At 32.9% G+C, this 22398-nt stretch overlaps 3 protein-coding genes across 4 annotated transcripts; all 3 read left to right on the top strand.

Moving 5' to 3' along the window:
* Positions 1-58: 58 nt before the first annotated feature.
* Positions 59-6400, top strand: LOC133307400 (aberrant root formation protein 4). 2 transcript variants are annotated; one of them, XM_061507907.1, is made up of 14 exons: positions 59-199; positions 504-680; positions 974-1123; positions 1338-1410; positions 2536-2705; positions 2811-2870; positions 3015-3165; positions 3271-3327; positions 3406-3692; positions 3812-3883; positions 4063-4140; positions 4230-4433; positions 4613-4664; positions 6029-6400. In XM_061507907.1, exons 1-14 carry the CDS (start codon positions 110-112, stop codon positions 6247-6249), a joined length of 1842 nt encoding a protein of 613 aa, XP_061363891.1. In that variant the 5' UTR covers positions 59-109; the 3' UTR covers positions 6250-6400. The 2 variants fall into 2 exon arrangements, with proteins under 2 accessions (XP_061363891.1, XP_061363892.1); XM_061507908.1 differs by having other exon boundaries at positions 3421-3692.
* An 8031-nt stretch (positions 6401-14431) lies between these two features.
* On the top strand, positions 14432-15031 carry LOC133307392 (uncharacterized mitochondrial protein AtMg00810-like). The gene has a single exon (XM_061507898.1). The coding sequence runs from the start codon at positions 14432-14434 to the stop codon at positions 15029-15031; it is 600 nt and encodes a 199-aa protein (XP_061363882.1).
* A 4109-nt stretch (positions 15032-19140) lies between these two features.
* Positions 19141-22014, top strand: LOC133307405 (probable receptor-like protein kinase At1g80640). Its single transcript, XM_061507916.1, has 9 exons — positions 19141-19199; positions 19515-19685; positions 19835-20085; positions 20178-20310; positions 20456-20519; positions 20598-20694; positions 20816-20918; positions 21574-21692; positions 21919-22014. The coding sequence occupies exons 1-9, from the start codon at positions 19181-19183 to the stop codon at positions 22012-22014; spliced, it is 1053 nt and encodes a 350-aa protein (XP_061363900.1). The 5' UTR covers positions 19141-19180.
* Positions 22015-22398: the final 384 nt, after the last annotated feature.

A 22398-nucleotide genomic window follows, 5' to 3' on the forward strand; every position in this document is an offset into this window, starting at 1 on the left:
GCCCTCGTCCTTTTGTTTTTGTGCGAAATATTTCATTCGTGTCTGGAACTGAGAAAAGAAGCGTATTTTACTCTCTCTCTCTCTCTTTCTCTTTAATTATATCACTCTCATGTCGGTATCTGTAGAGAGCGAAGCTGCGTCGTTTCATGCTTCTGAAGCTCAGAATAATCTTCGAAGAATTCTTGAATCATGCTCTAAAGTAAGCTCAATTAGTTCTCTCCTAAACTTTTTTTATTTTTTTGCTTACTAAGGTGTGATTTTGAAGCTTGAATAATGCTAATTAGTTTGTTCAGTGATGATGATATAGGGTATAATGATTTATGGTATTTCTTACCTTTTGCCTTTGGTTTTTTGTGATTTCTTCACTTGTGTCAGTGAAGCCAATACCATGCTCTATAGCAAGAAATAAAGGGAAAAGATAAACTTGAAAAATAAAAAATAAAAATGAATGCTTTTGTATTGTTATGAACTGAGAGGTTTGTTCATGATTTTATACTTGTTAGTTGGCTGAAGGTGGAGATTTTCACGAGTCTGAAGGCACCATCTCAGAGCTTGTCATATTCCTTGATTCTTTGTTGGATGCTGCTTTGTCAGACCCAGACAATGACCATGCAGAGAACATTGCATTTGAAGCTCTCTCAGAGATCCATCGATATATCTGTTCTCCTTCTCTTGACCAGGTGGGTTAACTTCAGCATTTCTGTCATGTTTCACATGCAGGATTTTTAAGTGTTCCATAATGTGGACTTTGAAATCAAACAACATAGAGACATGTTAATACAAGAACCTTTTATGGGTTCAGAAATTGGGAGATTAATGATTTTATGCTAATGCTTCGAATCAAACATATTATTATTCAAATCATGTCTTCTTTCAAGCTCAAACTTTAATATAAGTTCTTGTTTAAAGTGAGAGAGAGAGAGAGAGAGAGAGAAGCAAAGATTGACTTATTGATTGCTTGGCGATATGACAGGAAGTTGTTGATGCCCTTTCCTTTGAACTGCCAAAGGCTGTTTCAAAGTTTGTGAGCATTTCAAGTAGATTTTTGGACATGGCAATTAGCATCATCGATCAGTTTATAGCGAAATGTGGTCCAAGGGATATGCTATCAATTCTCTGTAATGTGAGTTTATCTCTTTATTTTCGAGTAAATGTATAATTTAGTCCTTCAAAGATATTCACGACATCATATTAGTCCTCCATTAATCAGAGACATCAAATTGGTCCTTCATTTAAGGGACCAATTTGTTTTCACTTTAAGGTCAGTGCCAGTGTCACATTTAATTATTTTTGGTTAATATCTTGATCCTATACTTTTGTTAATTTAATTGAAACAGACATTAGGTTACTCAAGTGAGATGACCAAGGCTGCCAGTTACGTTATTCCTCCTTTATCAGGGCTCTCAAAGGGTAATTCATTGCATTTAAACTTTTTAATTAGTGGATAGAATTTGAAGTTGTAACCTCTGTTAAAAAAAAAGCAAGAAAGATGGCAGCAGTTGTCTTGCTAATTCACTTCCAACGTAGGACTTTGAAGGATTATGTTCTTTTTCTTGTTTCTTTCAGCATGTGAACTCATAATTGGATTCATGCCATGAACTTTATATTTGGTTATCTTTAACCTTAACTGCTCTTGGCTTGGTGTAAAGAGAACCCACTTCTTACCCTCTCTGGCCTTTACAATCCAAGCTCAGTTTGTTGTTCTCAGCCTGAGTTGCATCGAATTTATGATTATATTATGTTAATATTGAGAAAACTGAATACAATATCAATTTTATTTTAATTGGTTTGTTGTGATTTATTGAAGGTATTTATAATTTGTTTTTTCACCGCCCTTTCTTGCTAAGAACATGATAGGATCAATTTGAAAGAGATGTTTTAAAAGGGTATATATTGTCTATTAAAGTTTGATCACATGTCTAAATGAAGGATGAAGCTAGAGAAGCAATTTCTAACAAGACACAGTGCTTTTGCTTCAGCATTTTGAACTATTCATATGTGTATAACTTTATTGGGTTGAATATAGTGATTTGAATCTTGAGTTTAAGAGGACTTTAGCAAAACTGATATGAGACAAAGTATTGTTTGGGTAAAGTGGCATGATAAGGGTGAGAAAGAATTATTTTGCATTTTTTTTTTCTGGTGAAAAAATTATATTGCTTTGGAACGATATTGAAGTAGTTATTGGATGTCTGGAAGATGAGAGAGCTTTGTCAAAATCTTATTTAAACCTTCCAATACAAATAAACGAGTCATATTTTGAGATTGAATTTTTATATCAAATTTCAAAAGATAAAAAAAAGATAAAAATATTCTTAAGGTAGCTTCAGCTTGATTTTAGATTGTCTATACTCTTGTTAATGGGCTCAATTTTTTTTAACGTAAAGACCAATGGAGCATTTGTCTTAGTATTTAAGCTATAATGTTCAAGTTGAAGGTATCTTTCTTGATGAAATACAAAACCTAAATGCTCTGTCAATGATTTGAAGCCACATTGCTTCAAAGTTTTGATTCATACTTATTTTTCCTTTTCAGTCTTTATCTCCATTCAGAGGCGTCAGTTTGAGCAAGTAAAAGAAGCCGTTCCTATGATTCTTAATGTATTGAAGGCTGTGTCTTTGGAATCAGATGAAGCAGACCTTGAGGGTGTATTTGACAGAGCTGTTGAGATTGCAAATTCTATATGTGAAGTTTGCAATAAGTTGGTTTGTCAATTTTAAAACAACTTATCTTTTTCTTTGTAAGGAAAACTTAAATTACGGATTTATTTTCAATATTTTGGCTGACATTTATTTTCACTTTTACAACAGGAGAGTGTTGCAAAGGAGAAGCTCCGAGCTCTTCTTGGTCTATATGTCCTGCAGTGCTTGGTAGATTTCTCTGTATTGCATTAAAATTTTATAATTATTCTTATTTGTAATTCTTTCCCAACTACTTTTTAGTAAATTCATTACATATATAATATGATTTTATTTACTTTTATATGATTTAACATGTTACCATGCACTGTTCAGGCTCTTGTTTCAGCCAGCTTAAGCTATAAAGCTTCCAGTTGTCGTTCGATGGTTTTACAACTGTCTCGAATGTCTTCATATTGTGGTTTATCATATCTCAATCTAGTAACAACTTATGATGTCGAGACTGTGGCTTGCTCGGTTTTTGGAGGTAGTACTATTAGGTTACTTCGTGTCTGCTGCTAATTCATTTCAATGTTAACTCAAGCATTATTTACACCACTTTATGTTTTTCTGTTCCCCCTCAATTGCTCAGAAGATAAAGATGATATGGGTTGTTTATCTCATGTCAAACATGGTGCTGCTCTTTCAGGTTTGTGTTAGGACGATTAATGTAATTGAATCCTTGCCTTTTCTCTTATGCATTTCCCTTTCACTAACCCATCAAAAGTCCCTTTTTTTTCAGTGATTTGGGGGCATGCCTCAAAGGAGGTTGCTCATACTGCTAAAGAGGATTTAGTTGCCATCAAGGATGAACTTCGCAATAACCAGACCAAAAGGTGGCAAGCAATAGGAACATTAAAGCATGTACTTTCCTTTGTAAATCTTCCATGGGAGTTAAAGAAACATACTATCAACTTCTTGCTTTGCATCACAGATGGAGCTATACCTGGAAACTACGATGATGAGCATTCTGAGTGGTCATCTTATATGCCAAATCTTTTCTCAGCTTTGCAGGTTGTTTACTGCAATTCCTGACTTAAGTTTGTTTATCATTGCTTGATCTTTTAATTTCTTAAGGAGGAAGGGTTATTGCTGATAAATTCTTCTCTTTTGCTTACACTTTAACCTTTCAGGCTGTTAAAATGGTTATAATGTATGCCCCAGATCCAGAACTTAGAAAAGAAGCCTTTGCTGTGCTAAAAGGAGTGAGTTTCTAATACTACACAATGCCTTTTGAAGTTGAAAGTTTTTAATAGTTTGTATGTAATATGAAACGTGAAATTTTCTGAAATTGATATATATGATGTTTGTTAAACCCCTTAATGTCTTGGGCGTATTTTTCTTGAGGTTATTAATGGTACTGTGCTCATGTTACTTGAACTAGGTACTTGCTGATATTCCAATTTCTCAAAGGTTTGACATTTTCAAAGCTTTGATTACAAATACTGACTCTTCTTCTATGGTAATCCTCTTAATTAGAGGTTGTTTAACTTTGGTCTTATTTAACAGTCAAAAGTTAAATCATCTAATGGCAGTTTTGCATCTGTGTAGATAGCCATTTTAATCGATCTTGTAAGGCGAGAAATGCACACAGAAATCTGCAGTAATACATCAACAGTAAAGAATGTCGCACAGATAGATAACAAAGCATATCCAGATACATTATTTTGGACTCCCAGTGTACTTGAGTTGGTGGAGTTGGTTCTAAGACCTCCACAGGGGGGACCTCCTTCCCTTCCTGAGCAGAGTGATGCGGTATTCTTCTTGTTTCATTTGTTCTTTGATATTTATATAATCCTGGTATCTTGAAGTGCACATCTATTTGAAGAAGCATTCGGCATTAATTTTTGTTTTATTTTTTTTTTCATTCTTTTTGGGTTATGCATTGATTTGCAAAGGTTTTAAGTTATAGCATGATGTATTATAACCTACAGGTTTTGTCAGCCCTCAACCTATACAGATTTGTATTGATGACAGAATCTACAGGTATGTATCATCAATGAATTATCAATTAAAGCATTAAAAAAATGGGGAAAATTACATAACAGGAGTTCTTGATAATATATATATAGACTAAATCATTTCTGCAGCCGCTGTACCCGTATCTTGGCATTTTTTTTTTTAAGAAAAGCAGTGGAGCCCACTTTTCTGTGTCAGATGCAGATAGCAGCTCTCTGCAGCCGCTGCAGAAAAAGTGCACACACAAACACAGATATATATATATATATATATATATATATATATTATATGTATATATAGAGGTGAGATCCGTTGACACTAGTGTTAAATTTAAAATTGGACACCTCATTTGAGAGTCATTTGATCAAAAAAGATCAATGGTGTCACATGTTTACAAATCAGAGTCGTTGATCTTTTTTGATCTAATGGCTCTCAGATGAGGTGTCAAATTTCAAATTTGACACTGGTGTCAAAGGATCCTACCTCATATATATATTCTCAAGTTGCTTGAGACAATGTTATCTCCGGCCACCCCAAAACTACGTCGTTTTGTTTATTTATTTCCTTATATTAATTGATTCACCTTTGAATGGTTATGATTCCCTTTTTCTCTCTCTTCCTTTATCACCATTGATCCATCTTTGTACGGTTATGATTTAATAGCCGGAGATAACATTGTCTCAAGCAGCTTGAGAAATGATAAGCCCTATATATATATATATATATATATATATCCAATTTCAAGGAGTGTTTAATGAGTAACAATTTTTTGAGTTAATGAACCACTTGAATGGTTAATTATTTCTTAACAGAAATATTTTTACCTGGAATTTTCCTTTTTGTAATTTTCCCTGAAAATTTTGATGTTACATTTTTGTTATGGTTTGATAATTTAGTAGTTGCCAAACTTAATCTAAGTTAATTTCTCAAGTTGCTTGAGACAATGTTATCTCCGGCCACCCCAAAACTACGTCGTTTTGTTTATTTATTTCCTTATATTAATTGATTCACCTTTGAATGGTTATGATTCCCTTTTTCTCTCTCTTCCTTTATCACCATTGATCCATCTTTGTACGGTTATGATTTAATAGCCGGAGATAACATTGTCTCAAGCAGCTTGAGAAATGATAAGCCCTATATATATATATATATATATATATATCCAATTTCAAGGAGTGTTTAATGAGTAACAATTTTTTGAGTTAATGAACCACTTGAATGGTTAATTATTTCTTAACAGAAATATTTTTACCTGGAATTTTCCTTTTTGTAATTTTCCCTGAAAATTTTGATGTTACATTTTTGTTATGGTTTGATAATTTAGTAGTTGCCAAACTTAATCTAAGTTAAGGTTTAATTATGAAGGTTTCACAATTACATTTGTAACACAGGAAAGACAAACAGCACTGGAGTCCTGTCTAGGAGCAGTTTACTGAAGGCCTACAATGAATGGCTGCTTCCTTTGCGTACCTTAGTCACAGGTATAATGGCAGAGAACAAGAATGATTATGATCAACTTGCAATTGACTCTGTGTGCACCCTAAATCCACTTGAGTTGGTGTTGTACCGTTGTATTGAGCTTGTAGAAGAGAAGCTAAAGCAATCCACATAAGCTGTCCCTATAGCCTAAGTAATTTCTTAAATAGATTTTGGTACATGTCATTTTTGAAATATTAATTATCTCAGGGATGAGCATGTTGTTTCTATAGTAATTCTTGCAGATGCAGTCCAATTTACAACATTTCATTTCAGTTGTGCTGCCTTGAATTTATATTTTCAATTCTTTTCTATCCATTTCAGTGTGAACTAGCAATGGACGCGAACTCTTTTTCACCTAACTCACTTTAGTGAGAAAGCCATTAAGTTTGGATTAGTAGTGAGGAGTTTGGTACTTTACGGGGATTAGAAATTCAAATCTTCATGCTGTTTATTGAGTATCGGCATATTTAACTAAAGGACCAATTAACCGTATCTTTAGTACTGGTATGTCTTTCGGTCTTTTCCAATTTTCTTGATTAAGGTAATTTACAATATATTTTATTAATTAAAAAAATTACTCTCCGTTAAACTCCGATTATTGAGTGTAGTGGTGAGGCTAATTTTTGTACACAATCTTATTCTTGCTGCCTTGCATATTTGCAAATAGTTTATTTCTTGAATTTGAACATAAGAACATAGTCATTGTGACCTTTTACTAATTAAAATTTGACTTCTAATATCAGCTATATTGAGATGTTTGAACAGTCACCGTAAATTATTTCTCTTTATTAAGTACCTAAATGAATGAAATTAATTTTATAAATCCTTCCATACACGTAACAACAGAAATTAATCACGTGACTTGGCACTTGAATGTTTCATAGAAATGTGACTTAATTTTGATGGTCGAATGATCTTGACCATTTGACTTTTGTCGTTTTAATTGTTCTTACACATGTTTCCATTATTTTTATTTGTCGAATAGTTTAAGGGAAAAAAGACTATCATTTAAAAGGATACAAGTTGTGTTTTTTTAGATGATTTACCCAAAGTATGACCGGTCACATCAATACTCTGTGTAAGTTATTAAAAGGACACAACTTGTGTCCTTTTAAATGACACACACTAAACCCATAGTTTAAATCATTTAATTCTTGATGTTTCGAGTAATCTCTATTATTTATCAATTTTATTCCAAAATTGTTGATATTTTTTTGTTTCTTCAATTGATAGTAATTTTAGTCGCTATGTATTTGTGTTTATGAAGTAAATTTGAGATCCAAAAGAAAACATTTCATTCATAAAATAATAATTGTAATCAAATACTTTATCTACTTTAGTGTTAGTGACAAATTTTACAATAAACAAAATGTTATGTACGTTACTTGCCCAATCTTAACTTTGAATTATATCCATGCCCCCCATGTTTGACATCTTTCCCCAAAAAATGTCATTTCCATCCAAAAAAATGTATGCACCAATTATTATACCAAAAGAAAGAAGACGACAAAGGCTTCCAAAGCTATTGGGCCTACTCATAGATTTGTTTAACACCTACCAAATAGGTTCATTCGCTCATAACCTTTTTCTAAGTAAATACCTAATGGTTAGATAGATTATTAATTACAGAAATTGTCGACAGCATTTGGGTGAAGCACTATAAAGAGGAGAAATTAATCCCACCTTGAGAATACCAAAGTTAGAGAAAAGCACTAAAATCATCAAACTTTCATTGTTAAATAAATGTTTCCTTTTTTCTTTTCTTTTTTCAGAAAGCCCCTAAGCAATATGATTTATCTAATGATTTTTTGAAATTATTTAAGTTTATGATGTTCATTAGATGCTTATAGCGATCTTAATTGTTCTACAACCACTACGTACATAAGGCATTGACTTATTAGACCGTATTTAAAGCATGATGATATGTCCCTACATCTATAATTCAAATGCAAATTTCTTTGTTATCAGATTTTCCTTGCTTTAATTACTTTGGCTTTCTTTTCATTTTTTTTTTCTTTTAAAGATGATAAGCAGAGGCTTCGTAACCTTTTATTAATTGATATGAACATGAATAAAAGAAATACATAAAGTATACAAAATTCTTCCATTTACTCACAATAAAAAGGGTTTTTTTTCCCTTCAATTTTATGATAAGAAAGCAATAAGATATAACAAAACCAAAATCCAAAATTCCATTTTTATTGATAAATTATAAAAATACGAGTCATATATATGGGCCTAGCAAAGGTCTAAGTACAAGTAAAATGAAAATTTTATAATTATCAATAAAAATATATAAACTAAAAAAGATCCATACAGCGTCATACCTTTCTGGCTTAACCATTTTGACCTTCATATTTCATGAATTTGCTTACGTATCTCTCCTTTTATGACGTTCAGAAAGGTACTTTGGACCATAACACTAATAAATCATTTCATAGGGATATTCTAACTACCAAAAATTCTCACTACTAACTTACTATCAATTACATCACCATTGAATCAAAGAGAGAGAATGTTAAAAAGTTTTTGAAGAGAGAAAAAATATTAATCTATTGGTAATTAGATAGATAGATAGTAAGTTAGTAGTAAAAAGTTTTAGTAGTTAGAATATCTCTCCTCTAATTTTATTATTGAAAAAAGAATACGGGAATCCATAAATATGTTATATTATAGTTAGTTGGAGTAACGTGCTACATTATCAAAATTCAAACCTATAATCGACCTAACACGTGACGAGTGTTATTTTTCTACGAGTATATTCCAAGTTCAAACCTATAGTCTCTTATTTATATGTAATCCACCGTTCTTAACTTCATGTCTACCACACTGTCCTTGTGCTGGAGTGGCCTAGTGGCCCTTTTCTATTTAAGGGGCTATTTTTATATTGGAAAATGTTTCTTATATTATATGAGATATATATGAGATTTTGTTTTCTTTTTTCTTTAATAGGTCATATTATTTTTTTATATTGTATGAGATAATTTATCTCATAAAATATGATAAATATATTTTCATTTTTTTATATAGTATAAGATACTATGTTTATATTTTTTTATACATACTTTTTCTATTTATTTTTGACATCGTTAGATTAGAATTTAAAAAAAAAAAGATAAATGATGAAGATTAATTAAAATTTTAATTTAATAATATTAGAAACGAGTAAATACAGTATGTATAGTCATAATATCTTATCTCTATACATATATACAAATTAAAGGGAAATGAAAGCACAAGTTTTTATAACATTGAGAATGCATTTTTAGTGTCACTTTCGATTCTTGCTTGTTTTTTTTTTTTTTTTTTTTTACGAAGAATATTAGAGACCCAATTAAGGTCAAATCATCCAAAAGTTCAACATTTAAAGGCCCTTACCTCTTTAGCGTCTAGCGAAATAATTCAAAATTGTAGGTAAAGTAAGAAATGTACACCACTATGGTATTCGGAATAGAAAGTGGGAACAATACCTCAATAATCCACCCAATAGCAAGGTTACACGAAAATTGTTCCAACTCAGTTTACAACTGTAGCCCATTATAGGCATCCGGTTACAGCACCGACAGGCGACATACTAGTCATTATATTAGAAGGCCATAGAAGGTCAAAACTCAAAACTACAAAAGTTCTTGTACCTATTTCGTCAGAGGCGGTGACAAACTCTAGAACTGAATCCGTCAAGTAAATGATTTATGGATTTCATCTATGAAAAAAATAATAATGTAGTTATGATTTGATCATAATTATTCATTGATGATGAGATAAGAAAGAGAAGAATGTATGATTTTTGAATAAGTGATTATGATCAAATAACATTACCACATGATCACTTTCTCATATGAGAAGATCTAAATTCATGATTTATAATTCAGTTGTTCTCAAAGAACTGAATCGGTAGAGTGAGTGTTGAAGTATCTCTTTAATTTCTTGTGTTAGTTATACTATTAAAGAGTCAGTTGTCTTTTGGTTTTCTTATGTGAATTATGAAGTTAAATTGTTATGTTTATTAGGAGTATAATGACTGATGTTATGAGCAAGCAAACACGGACACGCTAAAATTTTCAAAATTTGATGTTATGAGCAAGCACGAACACGTTAAAATTTTCAAAATTTGTGTGTCGGACACGTGTCCGACACGAACACGTTCCGACACGCGGTCAACTTTTTTCAACACACGGTCAACCCACGGACACACTCGAACACGTTTTTTTTTTAATCTTATTTTCATTTTATTAACTAAATATAAAAAAATTATAAAATAATTTTCTTCTATTATGAAATTTGACATGAAAAATTAACAAAGTACGAAAAATTATTTATATTTATATTTATGTTATAAAATTTAAATATTTGATTGGTTAATAACTTATTATGGGCTCTTATATGTATTAAATATAAATTATATTATATATATTAAAATTTTTATTTAATATCAAAATGTGTTCCAACGTGTCGAAATATGATATTATTTAGAATTAACGTGTCGGCGTGTCGTGTCGTGTCCCGTGTCGGTGTCGGTGCATCATAGGTTATGAGTAGTTAATTAGTGGTATTATGAGACTCTTGATTAGCTTTGTAATGAGTCTCTTCATTGGTACTTTCAGTTTTTTGTGTTGCCTATTAATAGGCTTGGTGTATTGAAGAAATATGCAGCATTCCCTTTTCAGTATTTTTTACGTGTTTCAATTTTAGAGTCTCAATATTCTATCAGTGGTATCAAGAGTCAGGTTGAGGTTCAAACACGTGAGGGAATAGAGTTGTAAAAAAAGAGAGTGAAGAACCATGGTCACAGATTCTAATTTTGTGCAAGCAGTCATTCCACGTTTTGATGGTCATTATGATCATTGGAGCATGTTGATGAGAATTTCCTTCGATCCAAGGAATATTGGGACATAGTTACCAATGGTGTTGCCGAACCAGTAGAAGGAGCTCAGTTGACAGCAGCACAACGAGCAGCTCATGAAGCAGCAAAACTGAAGGATTTAAAGACGAAAAATTATCTCTTTCTTTCAGGCCATTGATCGTTCCATCTTGGAAACAATTCTTTGCAAAGAATCTTCCAAGGATATTTGGGACTCCATGAAAAAGAAGTATCAAGGCTCTGCAAGAGCAAAGAGGCAATAGCTTCAAGCTTTATGCTCGAAATTCGAAACACTTCGAATGAAGTCGGGAGAATCAATTGCAAATTATTTCTCCCGCGTAATGACCATTGTCAATAAGATGCGAATTCATGGAGACAGGACAACATAAACAACTGTCATAGAAAAATTTCTTCGATCGTTAACAGCAAAATTTAATTTTGTTGTTTGTGCTATAGAAGAATCTAAAGATATAGATGATTTATCACTTGATGAATTGCAGAGCTCATTGGTGGTGCATGAATAGAAGTTCAAACAGAAAGATGCAGATGAGCAAGCATTAAAGGCTTCTACCGATACTCGTTCCAATAAATTTCGAGGAAGGGGTAGAGGTAGAGGTAGAGGCAGAGGCAAAGGAAGGGGATACCTCAAGATCAGAGATACCTCCACTAATTTCAGAGCCAATAATGATCAATTTCAAGGCAAAGGCAGAGGAGAAGCCTTTGATAAATCCAAGGTAGAATATTTCAAGTGTCATAAATTTGGTCATTATCAATCTGAATGTTATACTAGGCTGCCAAATAACAAAGAAAAAGGAGAAAGTTCAAACTTTGCAGAAAAAGAGGAAGGTAAAACCTTATTGTAGGTTGCTGAAGATGAAAAGAAAATTGAGCCAGATGTTTGGTATGTGGATACTGGCTGTAGCAACCGTATGAGTGGTAGTAAGTCTTCTTTCTCTCATCTTAATGAAAATTTTCAATCCACTGTGAGTTTTGGTGATCATTCTACTGTGAAAGTAATGGGAAAATGTGACATTAAAATAAAAACTAAAAATGATTTTGTGGAAACAATATCTAATGTATTGTATGTTCCTGATTTGAAAAGTAATTTATTGAGTGCTGACCAATTAGAAGAAAAAGGTTATGTGATCACTATTAAAAATGGTGTTTGTGAAATATATGATTCTATTAGAGGTGTTATTGCTGTTATTCAGATGAGTTCAAACAGATTGTTTCCATTAAAGATTGAAGGGATCCAATCTAGTTTAATGGCTGAAATGAAAGATCCTTCATGGTTGTGGCATTTTTGCTATGGCCATTTGAGCTTTGGTGGGTTGAAGACGCTCCAATAGAAAAACATGGTGACAGGCCTCCCTCAAAATACAACTCCCTCCCTCAAATCACGATTCCTTCTTCCTTAGTATATGAAGAATGTGTTGTTAGCAAACAACATCGTTCTGAATTTGCAAAAGGGAACTCATGGAGAGCAAAAGGAATTTCACAATTGGTGCATTCAGACATTTGTAGTCCAATAAATCCAATTTCTAATGGAGGTAAAAAATATTTAATTACCTTTATTGAGGATTTTTCTAGAAAAATGTGAGTTTATATTTTACAGGAAAAGTCAGAAGTTTTCTCTACATTTAAAAATTTCAAAGCTCGTGTGGAGAATAAGACAGGATTCAGACACTTCGCACAGATCGTGGTGGTGAATATTTCTCAAAAGAATTTGAAGCTTTCTATAAAGAATATGGCATCCGAAAAAAGCTTACAACTGCATATACACCACAACAAAATGGTGTATCAGAGAGGAAGAATAGAATCATCCTCAACATGGTTAGAAGCTTGTTGGCAAGAGGATGTTGAGATATATAGTCCCACATTGATTGTGTGGGCAATGTGGCCTTTATAAGGCCTTGGGCACTCCCACCCTTTGAGCTAGCTTTTGGGGTGGTGTATCCCAAGGTTCTTTACATGGTATCAGAGCCTCACCGTCCCCCGCTTTAAAGTGGAATTAAAATAAAAAGCACAAAAAAGGTAAACCAAAAATCGGGCCTGTGCAATTCCACGCTTCTAGCCCAAATGGCTCTTGCGTGAGGGGGCGTGTTGAGATATATAGTCCCACATTGATTGTGTGGGCAACTAATGTGGCCTTTATAAGGCCTTGGGCACTCCTACCCTTTGAGCTAGCTTTTGGGGTGGTGTATCCCAAGGTTCTTTATAGAGGAAGAGTTCCAAAGACGTTTTGGCCAGAAGCAGTAAATTGGTGCATTCATGTCTTAAACAGAAGTCCAACCTTTGCAGTTCGAAATATGACGCCAGAAGAGGCTAGGAGTGGGAGAAAACCAAATGTGGATCACTTTAGAATTTTTGGATGCATTGCATATGCTCATGTCCCGGATCAGAAAAGGAAGAAACTTGATGACAAGGCTGAAAAATGTGTCTTTTTAGGTGTAAGTGACACATCTAAAGCATATAAATTATTTAATCCACTAACAAAAAAAATTGTGGTTAGCAGGGATGTTGTTTTTGATGAAGAAATCACTTGGAATTGGAATATGCAGCGTCCTACCCAAGTACTTTATGATATTGATTCTAAACAAGAGCAAATTTCAGCATCTAGTATGTCTGAAAATTCATCCACCGCAACTTCTTCAGCTAGTCAATCCTCACCAATAGTAGTTGGAGGCAACGAAGAAGAAACTCAATCTCTTCGTCGTGTTAGAAGAAGGCCTGCTTGGATGGAAGATTATGAGGTAACTGGAATTGAAGATCCAATTACTCACTTTGCCTTGTTTTCAAAATGTGATCTCGTGACTTTTGAGAGTGCTGTCAAAGAAGAAAAATGGCAAAAAATAATGGATGTTGAAATTGATGCAATTGAGAGGAATGATACTTGGGTGCTAACTGATCTTCCAAATGGACACAAAACCATTGGTGTGAAGTGGGTGTTCAAAACAAAGTTAAAGGAAAATGGTGAAATTGACAAGCAGAAAGCACACTTGGTTGTCAAGGGGTACAAGCAACAATATGGGATTGATTATACAGAAGTTTTTTCTCCTGTTGCGAGACATGATACAATCAGGTTGGTGGTTGCATTGGCTGCACAAAATTCTTGGCCTATTTACTAGCTAGATGTCAAATCGGCATTCTCGCATGGCTACTTGGAGGAACAAGTATTTATTGAACAATCCCCTGGTTATGAGAAGGTTGGAGATGAGCATAAAGTTTACAAATTGAAAACGACACTTTATGGACTAAAACAAGCCCTCTGAGCTTGGTATAGTCGCATTGAGTCTTATTTTCTTAAGGCTAGTTTTATAAAGTGTCCGTATGAACATACACTTTTTGTTAAGATTGGTGATAAAGGAAAAATGCTTATTGTTTGCTTATATGTAGATGATATCATATTCACTGGAAATTGTGATGTTATGTTTGAAGAATTTAAAAAGTCTATATGAATGAGTTTGAAATGACTGATCTTGGTATGATGCATTACTTTCTTGGCATAAGTGTAGCACAATCAAGTGATGGAATTTTTATTTCTCAAAATAAATATGTGGAAGATATTCTAGATAGGTTTCAGATGAAGGATTGTAATCCTATGCACACTCCAGTTGAATGTGGCTTGAAGCTACACAAAGATCATGGAGGAAAGAAGGTTGACAACACCATCTACAAACAAATTGTGGGAAGCTTAATGTATCTCACTGCAACAAGGCCAGACATAATGTATTCTGTAAGTTTAATTAGCATGTATATGGAGAATCCTACAGAAATGCATTTGTTGGCTGCCAAGAGAATCCTTCGCTACTTGCAAGGAACAAGAAATTTCGGGATATTTTACAAGAAGGGTGTAAAATCTAATTTAATGGGACTTACTGACAGTGATTATGCAGGAGATCAAGATGATAGGAAGAGCATATTAGGTTATGTTTTTATGATTGGTACAAGTGCTGTTTCTTGGGCATCGAAGAAGCAACCAATTGTCACTTGTCAAACACAGAAGCTGAATTTGTTTCTGCTACAACTTGTGCATGCCAAGCCATTTGGCTAAGGAGAATTCTTGAGGAGCTTCAATTCAAGCAACTCAAAGCTATTGAAATTATGTGTGATAATAATTCAGCAATTAGATTATCCAAGAATCATGTGCTACATGGAAGAAGCAAGCACATTGATGTGAAGTTTTATTTTTTAAGAGATCTTTGTAATGATGGAGCTATTATTTAATCTACTGCAGGAGTGAAAATCAGATTGCTGATATATTCACTAAAGCTCTCAAGATGGAGTCATTTGTGAAGTTAAGAAGATTATTAGGTGTCAGTATACTTTAAACTGACTGTTAGCAAACATCAATTTAAGGGAGGGAATGTTGAAGTATCTCATTAATTTCTTGTGTCAGTTAGAATATTGAAGAGTAAGTTGTCTCTTAGTTTTCTTATGTGAGTTATAAGTTAAATTGTTATGTTTATTAGGGGTATGATGACTGATGTTATGAGTTGTTAATTAGTGGTGTTATGAGACTCTTGATTAGCTTTGTAACGAGTCTCTTCATTGATACTTTCAGAGTTTTGTGTTGCCTATTAATAGGCTTGGTGTATTGAAGAAATATGTAGCATTCTCTTTTCAGTATTTTTTATATATTTCAATATTAGAGTCTCAATATTCTAACAGTGAGAGCATATGTTTGATATTCTTCAATATTGTCTTTAGGAAGAATTTAAAATTTTAATTTTAAAACCCATCTCAAATTAAACTAATCATAAAGCAATCAATCGATTGGAATATGTATATATATATAAAAAAACTGAATCCTTCACTGTTTAAATAGCAAAATCTCCATGGTATTCATCTATCCTAAACACTTAACATATGGAACGATGTATGATTTATGCAAATGCGAATGGCAATTACCACATGTCATACGCATATGATATGACAATGTATGCATTTAAATTGCGTATGGAATAATGCGCAATTTACAAAATGCGAAACCAAGAGGGAATCCGGGAACCGGGTCAAGAAGTCTGTTTGCAAAATTGAATCCACCCAATCTGACCCGTAGCCTGAAATAATATTTTTTTTAGTAAATATCATTTTTAGTCCTCAGCAAATTTTACGAAGTCCACTTTAATCCCTAGCAAATAAAAAGGTTCATCGTGATCTCTAAACAATTCAAAATAGATCTATTTTAGTCCTTGTCAGGGACTAATATGAATCTTTTTTGAATTTGTGAGGGACCACGATTTTAACTAAATGGATCCATTTTGAATTTATTAAGGACCACGACGAGCCTTTTTATTTGTTAGAGACTAAAGCAGGCGTCGTAAAATTTACTGAGGATTAAAAAAGGTATTTACACTTTTTTTATTGCCGGGTCAACGAGTTGGCATGAATAGCAAATCAACCCTATTAATTAGTTTATAATCCTATGAGTCGCGTGTAATCTAGTAAACCCACAATGAATTCATATATAAATTTCTCAACCATTCACTTTATGTTTTTTAATCAAACCATAGGATATCAACCCACTGTTAGTTGTTTCTTTAACTTTTGCTATTCATGTTAATAGAAAAGGCTTTATTTTTACTAAAAAAATTTGACTAAAAATATATTCCGTAAAAAATAGAAACGAAAATAAATTCCATAAAAAATAAAAACAAAATCCTTTTTGATCATTATCATTGACGAAAAATAGATTTTGTCAAAAAAATTCTACGATAAATAAAATTAGTTGAGAATTAAACGCCAAGTGGACTGATTTTGATAAATAAAATTAGTTGAGAATTAAAAGCCAAGAAGTTAAAACCAATTCTTCCACACACACACACAAAAAAAACCAATTCGAAATCTCAGCGATTATGTTAGTTCAAGTGTCAAGGGATTTGTTTCTCTTAATTACAGGTATTGAATTTGAATCCTAGAATAATATTTTCTTTATAAATATGAAGTCTGACAGTGGAAAAATTAAATTTTTTGTGACTTGACTCTAGCGATGCCCCCATAAGTACGATGTCACACTCAATATGTGATAACACCTCATAATTCTTAAAAACGTAAAATAATTATTAACAGTTGGTACTTTGCATTCACCTTTGTACAAGTTATGTATATTTTATGTATGGGAAAACTTTTTCTCATGTTGCATTAGAATTCAACTCTTATATTAGTGATCCTTTGATTTGTGTGCAAAGTTTTTTTCTTTTCTTTTTTTAATAAATATGGGGCCCACTACTAGTTGAGTCACAGCATGAGATTTGAATTCTCATGCAACATGAGAAAATCAAATTCTTTATGCATACATCCTTTTCTTCGGGAATATTGACTGACGGAGGAAGGTTTCCTGTCGAAGTTCTTGTCATTTTATAAAATAAATAAATTTTTAATTAAATAAAAGTTCACATCAACGTACTATAAGGGAAAATAATCATTTTTCCAAAAAAAAAATAAAAAAAGATAACTTGACACCTATATTTCTTTTTAAAGTTTAAATTATTTCTAGTCATTAAGAAGCGAACTATGTTTTCCTTATTAAGAAGAAAATCGACCTAGAAGATTTCGTAATTGTATTGATGCACACCTTTTTTAGACCAATTAAAACATTAGTTATTTTTGTAAAAATAAAAAATTACTACCTCATGCATATTACCCAAATCATTCACCGTTAAATCAATCTTAAATGACTTAAAAATAAGTTTAGTATTATTGTTATTTCAGTAAAACTAGTAGCATCAAGAGAAAATTAACTAGTGTTAGTTCAAAAAGCCAGCTTGAACAATTGTATAAGAAAAGCAAATGACAATATTTAATTTGTTGTTTTCACTCTGTTTAATATTTGACATATACTTGTCAATGCATTATTACAAGAAAATGATGCAATATCTGTAATGATGATTGAAAGGCCTCGAAGAAGAGAATGTCCCAACTTTGTAATCGCCAATAATAAATTTGTGTCATTTTAAGACGGTATAGCTAGTTATTTCTGTATTTAATGAGCTATATTTGGGAATTTGTTATCATACAAGCGTTCAAATCTTTTCCTTTTCTTCCATTTATGATGCCTCAGTTTTTTTTGTTTTTTTTGAAATGAAATGCCTCGGAATTTCAAGGAGAAGGAAAAAAGAAATAAACATATAATTCGGTAAAGATGTATTTTTTTTTTTGTTGGAAATCGACAATCACACAAATTGCAAACAAATAGAGAAAGAGAGAACAAACACACTCATTTACCTTGGTTCACCCAATTTAGTTCTATATTCACCTCATCCTCATTCGTTACAAGTCACTTGATTTACAAGGAGAATATAAATAGAATTAGAAAAAACTCTAACAACAGTTATCCATGGGCCCAAGTCCAAACTACTAGGAAAAAGAAAATTTACAATAAATCAGAGGCTCGTAATAATACCTAGTTTCTACGGGTCTCGGGGCGCTGCCTCTGGACCCCGCCTGCTCACCTGAGAGCATGATCCTAGATGCCTTTATACTGACTCCAACAATAAAAATTCTCATTAGCATGCGAAATATGAGCCATATCCAACAAATTCAATAGAGTGAAAGTTAATAAGTTTTATAAACAAAAACTTCAAAAACTTAAACAACAAAAGTAATAATTAAGAGAAAAACATTATATATTTACTAAATGAAAAAAAAAAAAAAAATTGAGGTTGAAATAATGCACGAGTGCACATGATTGTTATGCAGTTGCCCCCACCCTAAAGTTGAATTGCATCAGTCTCTTTTCCAGTTTTCCTTATGCTGATAAAGCGAGAGAGGAAGAAAGTTAATGAAAGGAGTGAAAAAATAAAATAAAAATAAAAATGAGACATGGAGTACTTAAAAACATGGTTGAAAAGATAAGAAAAAGCAAGCTTTGTTTGTTTTTTTTTTAAGTTAAAAAAAAGGTGGTCAAGCCTCAAAGATCCAAAACACACACACATACACATTCACTTTCAATGGCTCACAAACTCAGTGATGTGCATGCGTGTGTGTTCCTTTTCAAGCTGCGTCAGCACAAGCCTTACCTTCAGATATCTTTAAGTTCATGTTTTCTTAAGGGACATCGAAAGAAACAATGAAAACTAAGCTTCTTCTTATGCTTCTCATGTTTCTTCTTATTCTTCACGAACCCATTTTGATTCTTGCCTCACCAGACCCTCTTGTTTCCTCTCCTCAAGTCCCACCCTTTTCTCCAATTTCCACATCAATGGCTGCTTCCTCTCCAGGTACTCATTCAACTCTCTCTCTCTCTCTCTCTCTCTCTCTCTCTCTCTCTGTTTCATTTTCTGTCTCTATCACTGTATGTTTCTTCTGATAGCATTGGTATTCAATAGTTCTTAAATTTGAATTTCAAAATCATGACAAGCACTTAATGCAGATAACGTGTAGTAAAATTTTCTTTTATTATTATTATTTGGATCCTACCCTTTTGCTTAAACTCTATTAACTTGCTATTAATGGTTCAAAATATAAACGTATAAGATTTTTTTCCCCCCATGTATTTGATGCTCACTCGCTGCCATATACTGCATATTGATCAGGTATTCTAATGGGGGATGAACAGCAACAAATGGATTCACACAAGAAAATGGTAATAGCTTTCATCGTAGCCAGCACTGCACTTGGTGCAGTCATTTTGTGTGTGCTTTGCTTCTGGATTTATTACACCAAGTATCATTCAAAATCCAACAGGAAAAACCTTCAAAGCTCAGGTTTTTTTTTTCTTCTTCACTATTTCATTTGTTAGATTCCTGTTTTGCTTCACAATTCTGGGGATGTGAAGAAACTTCCAACATTTAATTTGCTTCCTTTGTTATTGTCTGAGCTTAGTTTTTCCTTGTTCTGTTTTTTTAATGCCAAGATGCTGAGAAAGGGCTCGCTTTAGCTCCATTTTTGAGTAAATTCAGTTCTGTCAAGATGGTTGGTAAGAAAGGGAGTGTTCCAATAATTGATTATAAGCAAATAGAAAAAGCCACCGGCAATTTCAGGGAAAGTAACATCTTGGGTGAGGGTGGTTTTGGATGTGTTTACAAGGCTAGGTTTGATGATAATTTGGACGTTGCCATCAAGAAACTGCACTGTGAATGTCAGGATGCTGAACGAGAATTTGAGGTAATGTAATGCCAATTAATAATTTATTCATTTTGCTCTTCTTCTTTTTAAAAAAAAAAAATCTTGTGTTGAATAGTTGGATGAATTTGCAGAATGAGGTGGATTTGTTAAGCAAAATTCAACATCCAAATGTAATTTCTCTACTGGGTTGTAGCAGTAATGAAGATACGAGGTTTATTGTCTATGAATTGATGCATAATGGATCATTGGAAACTCAATTACATGGTAAAACATTGTTTCTGATTTTTATTACCTAGTACAAGACACAAATTGAAAGATAATGAGGTCAACTATAAAATAACACTAACCTATTTTCTTGGTACATAAATAATATTAATCTCTTTGTTTTCCAAAATATGATCATGTGAAGGACCTTCTTGTGGCTCGGCTTTGACTTGGCATATGAGGATGAAGATTGCTCTTGACACAGCAAGGTAAGCTTCATTAATCAGTTCTTTATCTTTCTATTTGCTCTATTGTCTGTAAACATGCTATTGATTAATGTCAACCAGAGGATTAAAATATCTACATGAGCACTGTTACCCTCCGGTGATCCATAGAGATCTGAAATCTTCTAATATTCTTTTAGATGCAAACTTCAATGCCAAGGTAAAATAAAGACCATATTGAAATTGCTGTATAAATTATTTCCTTTTTTCTACCATACATTTATTGTGTTCACCAAAGCTTCTTTTTCTATGTGCTGCCCATGAATTATTGGTGGATTCAGCTTTCTGATTTTGGTCTTGCCATAACTGATGGGTCCCAAAACAAGAACAACATGAAGCTTTCAGGCACCTTGGGATACGTAGCCCCAGAGTATCTTTTAGATGGTATGCCAACTGAACTTGATATAACTTCACTGCATATGCATTGGTCTGACAAGTTGCTATATGTTTAATATATCGTTAAGCTTTCAACAAATCAGATCCAAGATATTGGTTTTTTGGACCCTTGATGCATTAATGATGTAATGAGTTTTGTAGTGAGTTTTATGATCTGTGCATACAGATTATTAAATTAATATCCTGTCAGTTACACGTTACAATCTCATATGCCTAGTTTGTTCCAGTTGCTTCTAGTCAGTGATAATAATAAAAATAATAATGATAATAAATATATATATCGTGAGAGTAGGAACTAAAATGTGTTCACAACTACTGTGTCAGCAAGCATCAGTGAGGTGGAATTAGATTCTTGTCTGAAAGATGGGAAACATTGGAAGGTTTTCTTCAGCTTGAAAGCCTATGAGCTTTCTATTATTCAGTTGAGAACTTCGATAATCTGGCAGGGTTTGCTACTTTATTTTTAACTATTAAGAGATTCTTTGTGAATTAAAGTAGATATTTAACAGTTAACATGAGATGTGAATGAAATAGCTAGGATTCACACGGGTTTTTATTCAGTTCATGGAACAATGAGAAACTATGTGTGAAATTCACCTATAGCAAAACTAATGAGGAGATTGCTTTTAAATTATTTTTACAGGTAAATTGACTGATAAAAGCGATGTCTATGCTTTTGGAGTCGTGCTTCTGGAGCTTCTATTGGGAAGGAAACCTGTGGAAAAATTGGCACCAGCTCAATGCAGATCTATTGTCACATGGGTATGGGTTGATTGATCAAATTTAAGGATTTAATATTTCTCATGTTGTAGGAGATAAATTTATTTCCTACAAAATATAAAAGTTTATTGAGCTCATATGGGCTCATATGAGAAGAAAAAAAAATATGGGCTCCACACACATTTTTATGTGTGTGTAAGAGATAAATTAAACTCCAAATTTAATCGGGTTGATATGGAAATGACATAGCTATTTATGATGATTGCAGGCCATGCCACAGCTTACAGACAGATCCAAGCTTCCAAACATTGTGGATCCTGTGATCAAGAATACAATGGATCTCAAGCACTTATACCAGGTTTGATAAACTCAAGAGTCAGAACTTAGACACCATTCCCGGTTTTCTACTTACCCTTTTGGGTGTGTTTGGTACAAGTATTCCAAAAAGGATTACTCGTGAACCTTCTTTAATAAACGCAATTACCATGTTTGGTAGAAGGAACAAAAATCAGTCCCCGGATATCCAAGAATTACCGGTAATTTGATTTATAAAGAAAAGTCACTATTCATATTACCAAAAATAATATGATAATTCAGAATACCAAGTAAAGGGAAAACACAACAATAATTTTTGAGACAAAAATACCCCAACACACATAAAAATTTAGGCCCAATCTATCAATTACAAAAGTTAAAAATAGTTTAGAGTTATTTTTGTAAAATAACCTCATATTCCAAGTCATATTTC

Source organism: Gastrolobium bilobum, unplaced genomic scaffold (assembly GCF_033153095.1).
Source record: "Gastrolobium bilobum isolate Gb01-03AN ecotype WA unplaced genomic scaffold, APGP_CSIRO_Gbil_v1 utg5611, whole genome shotgun sequence".
NCBI lineage: Eukaryota > Viridiplantae > Streptophyta > Magnoliopsida > Fabales > Fabaceae > Gastrolobium > Gastrolobium bilobum.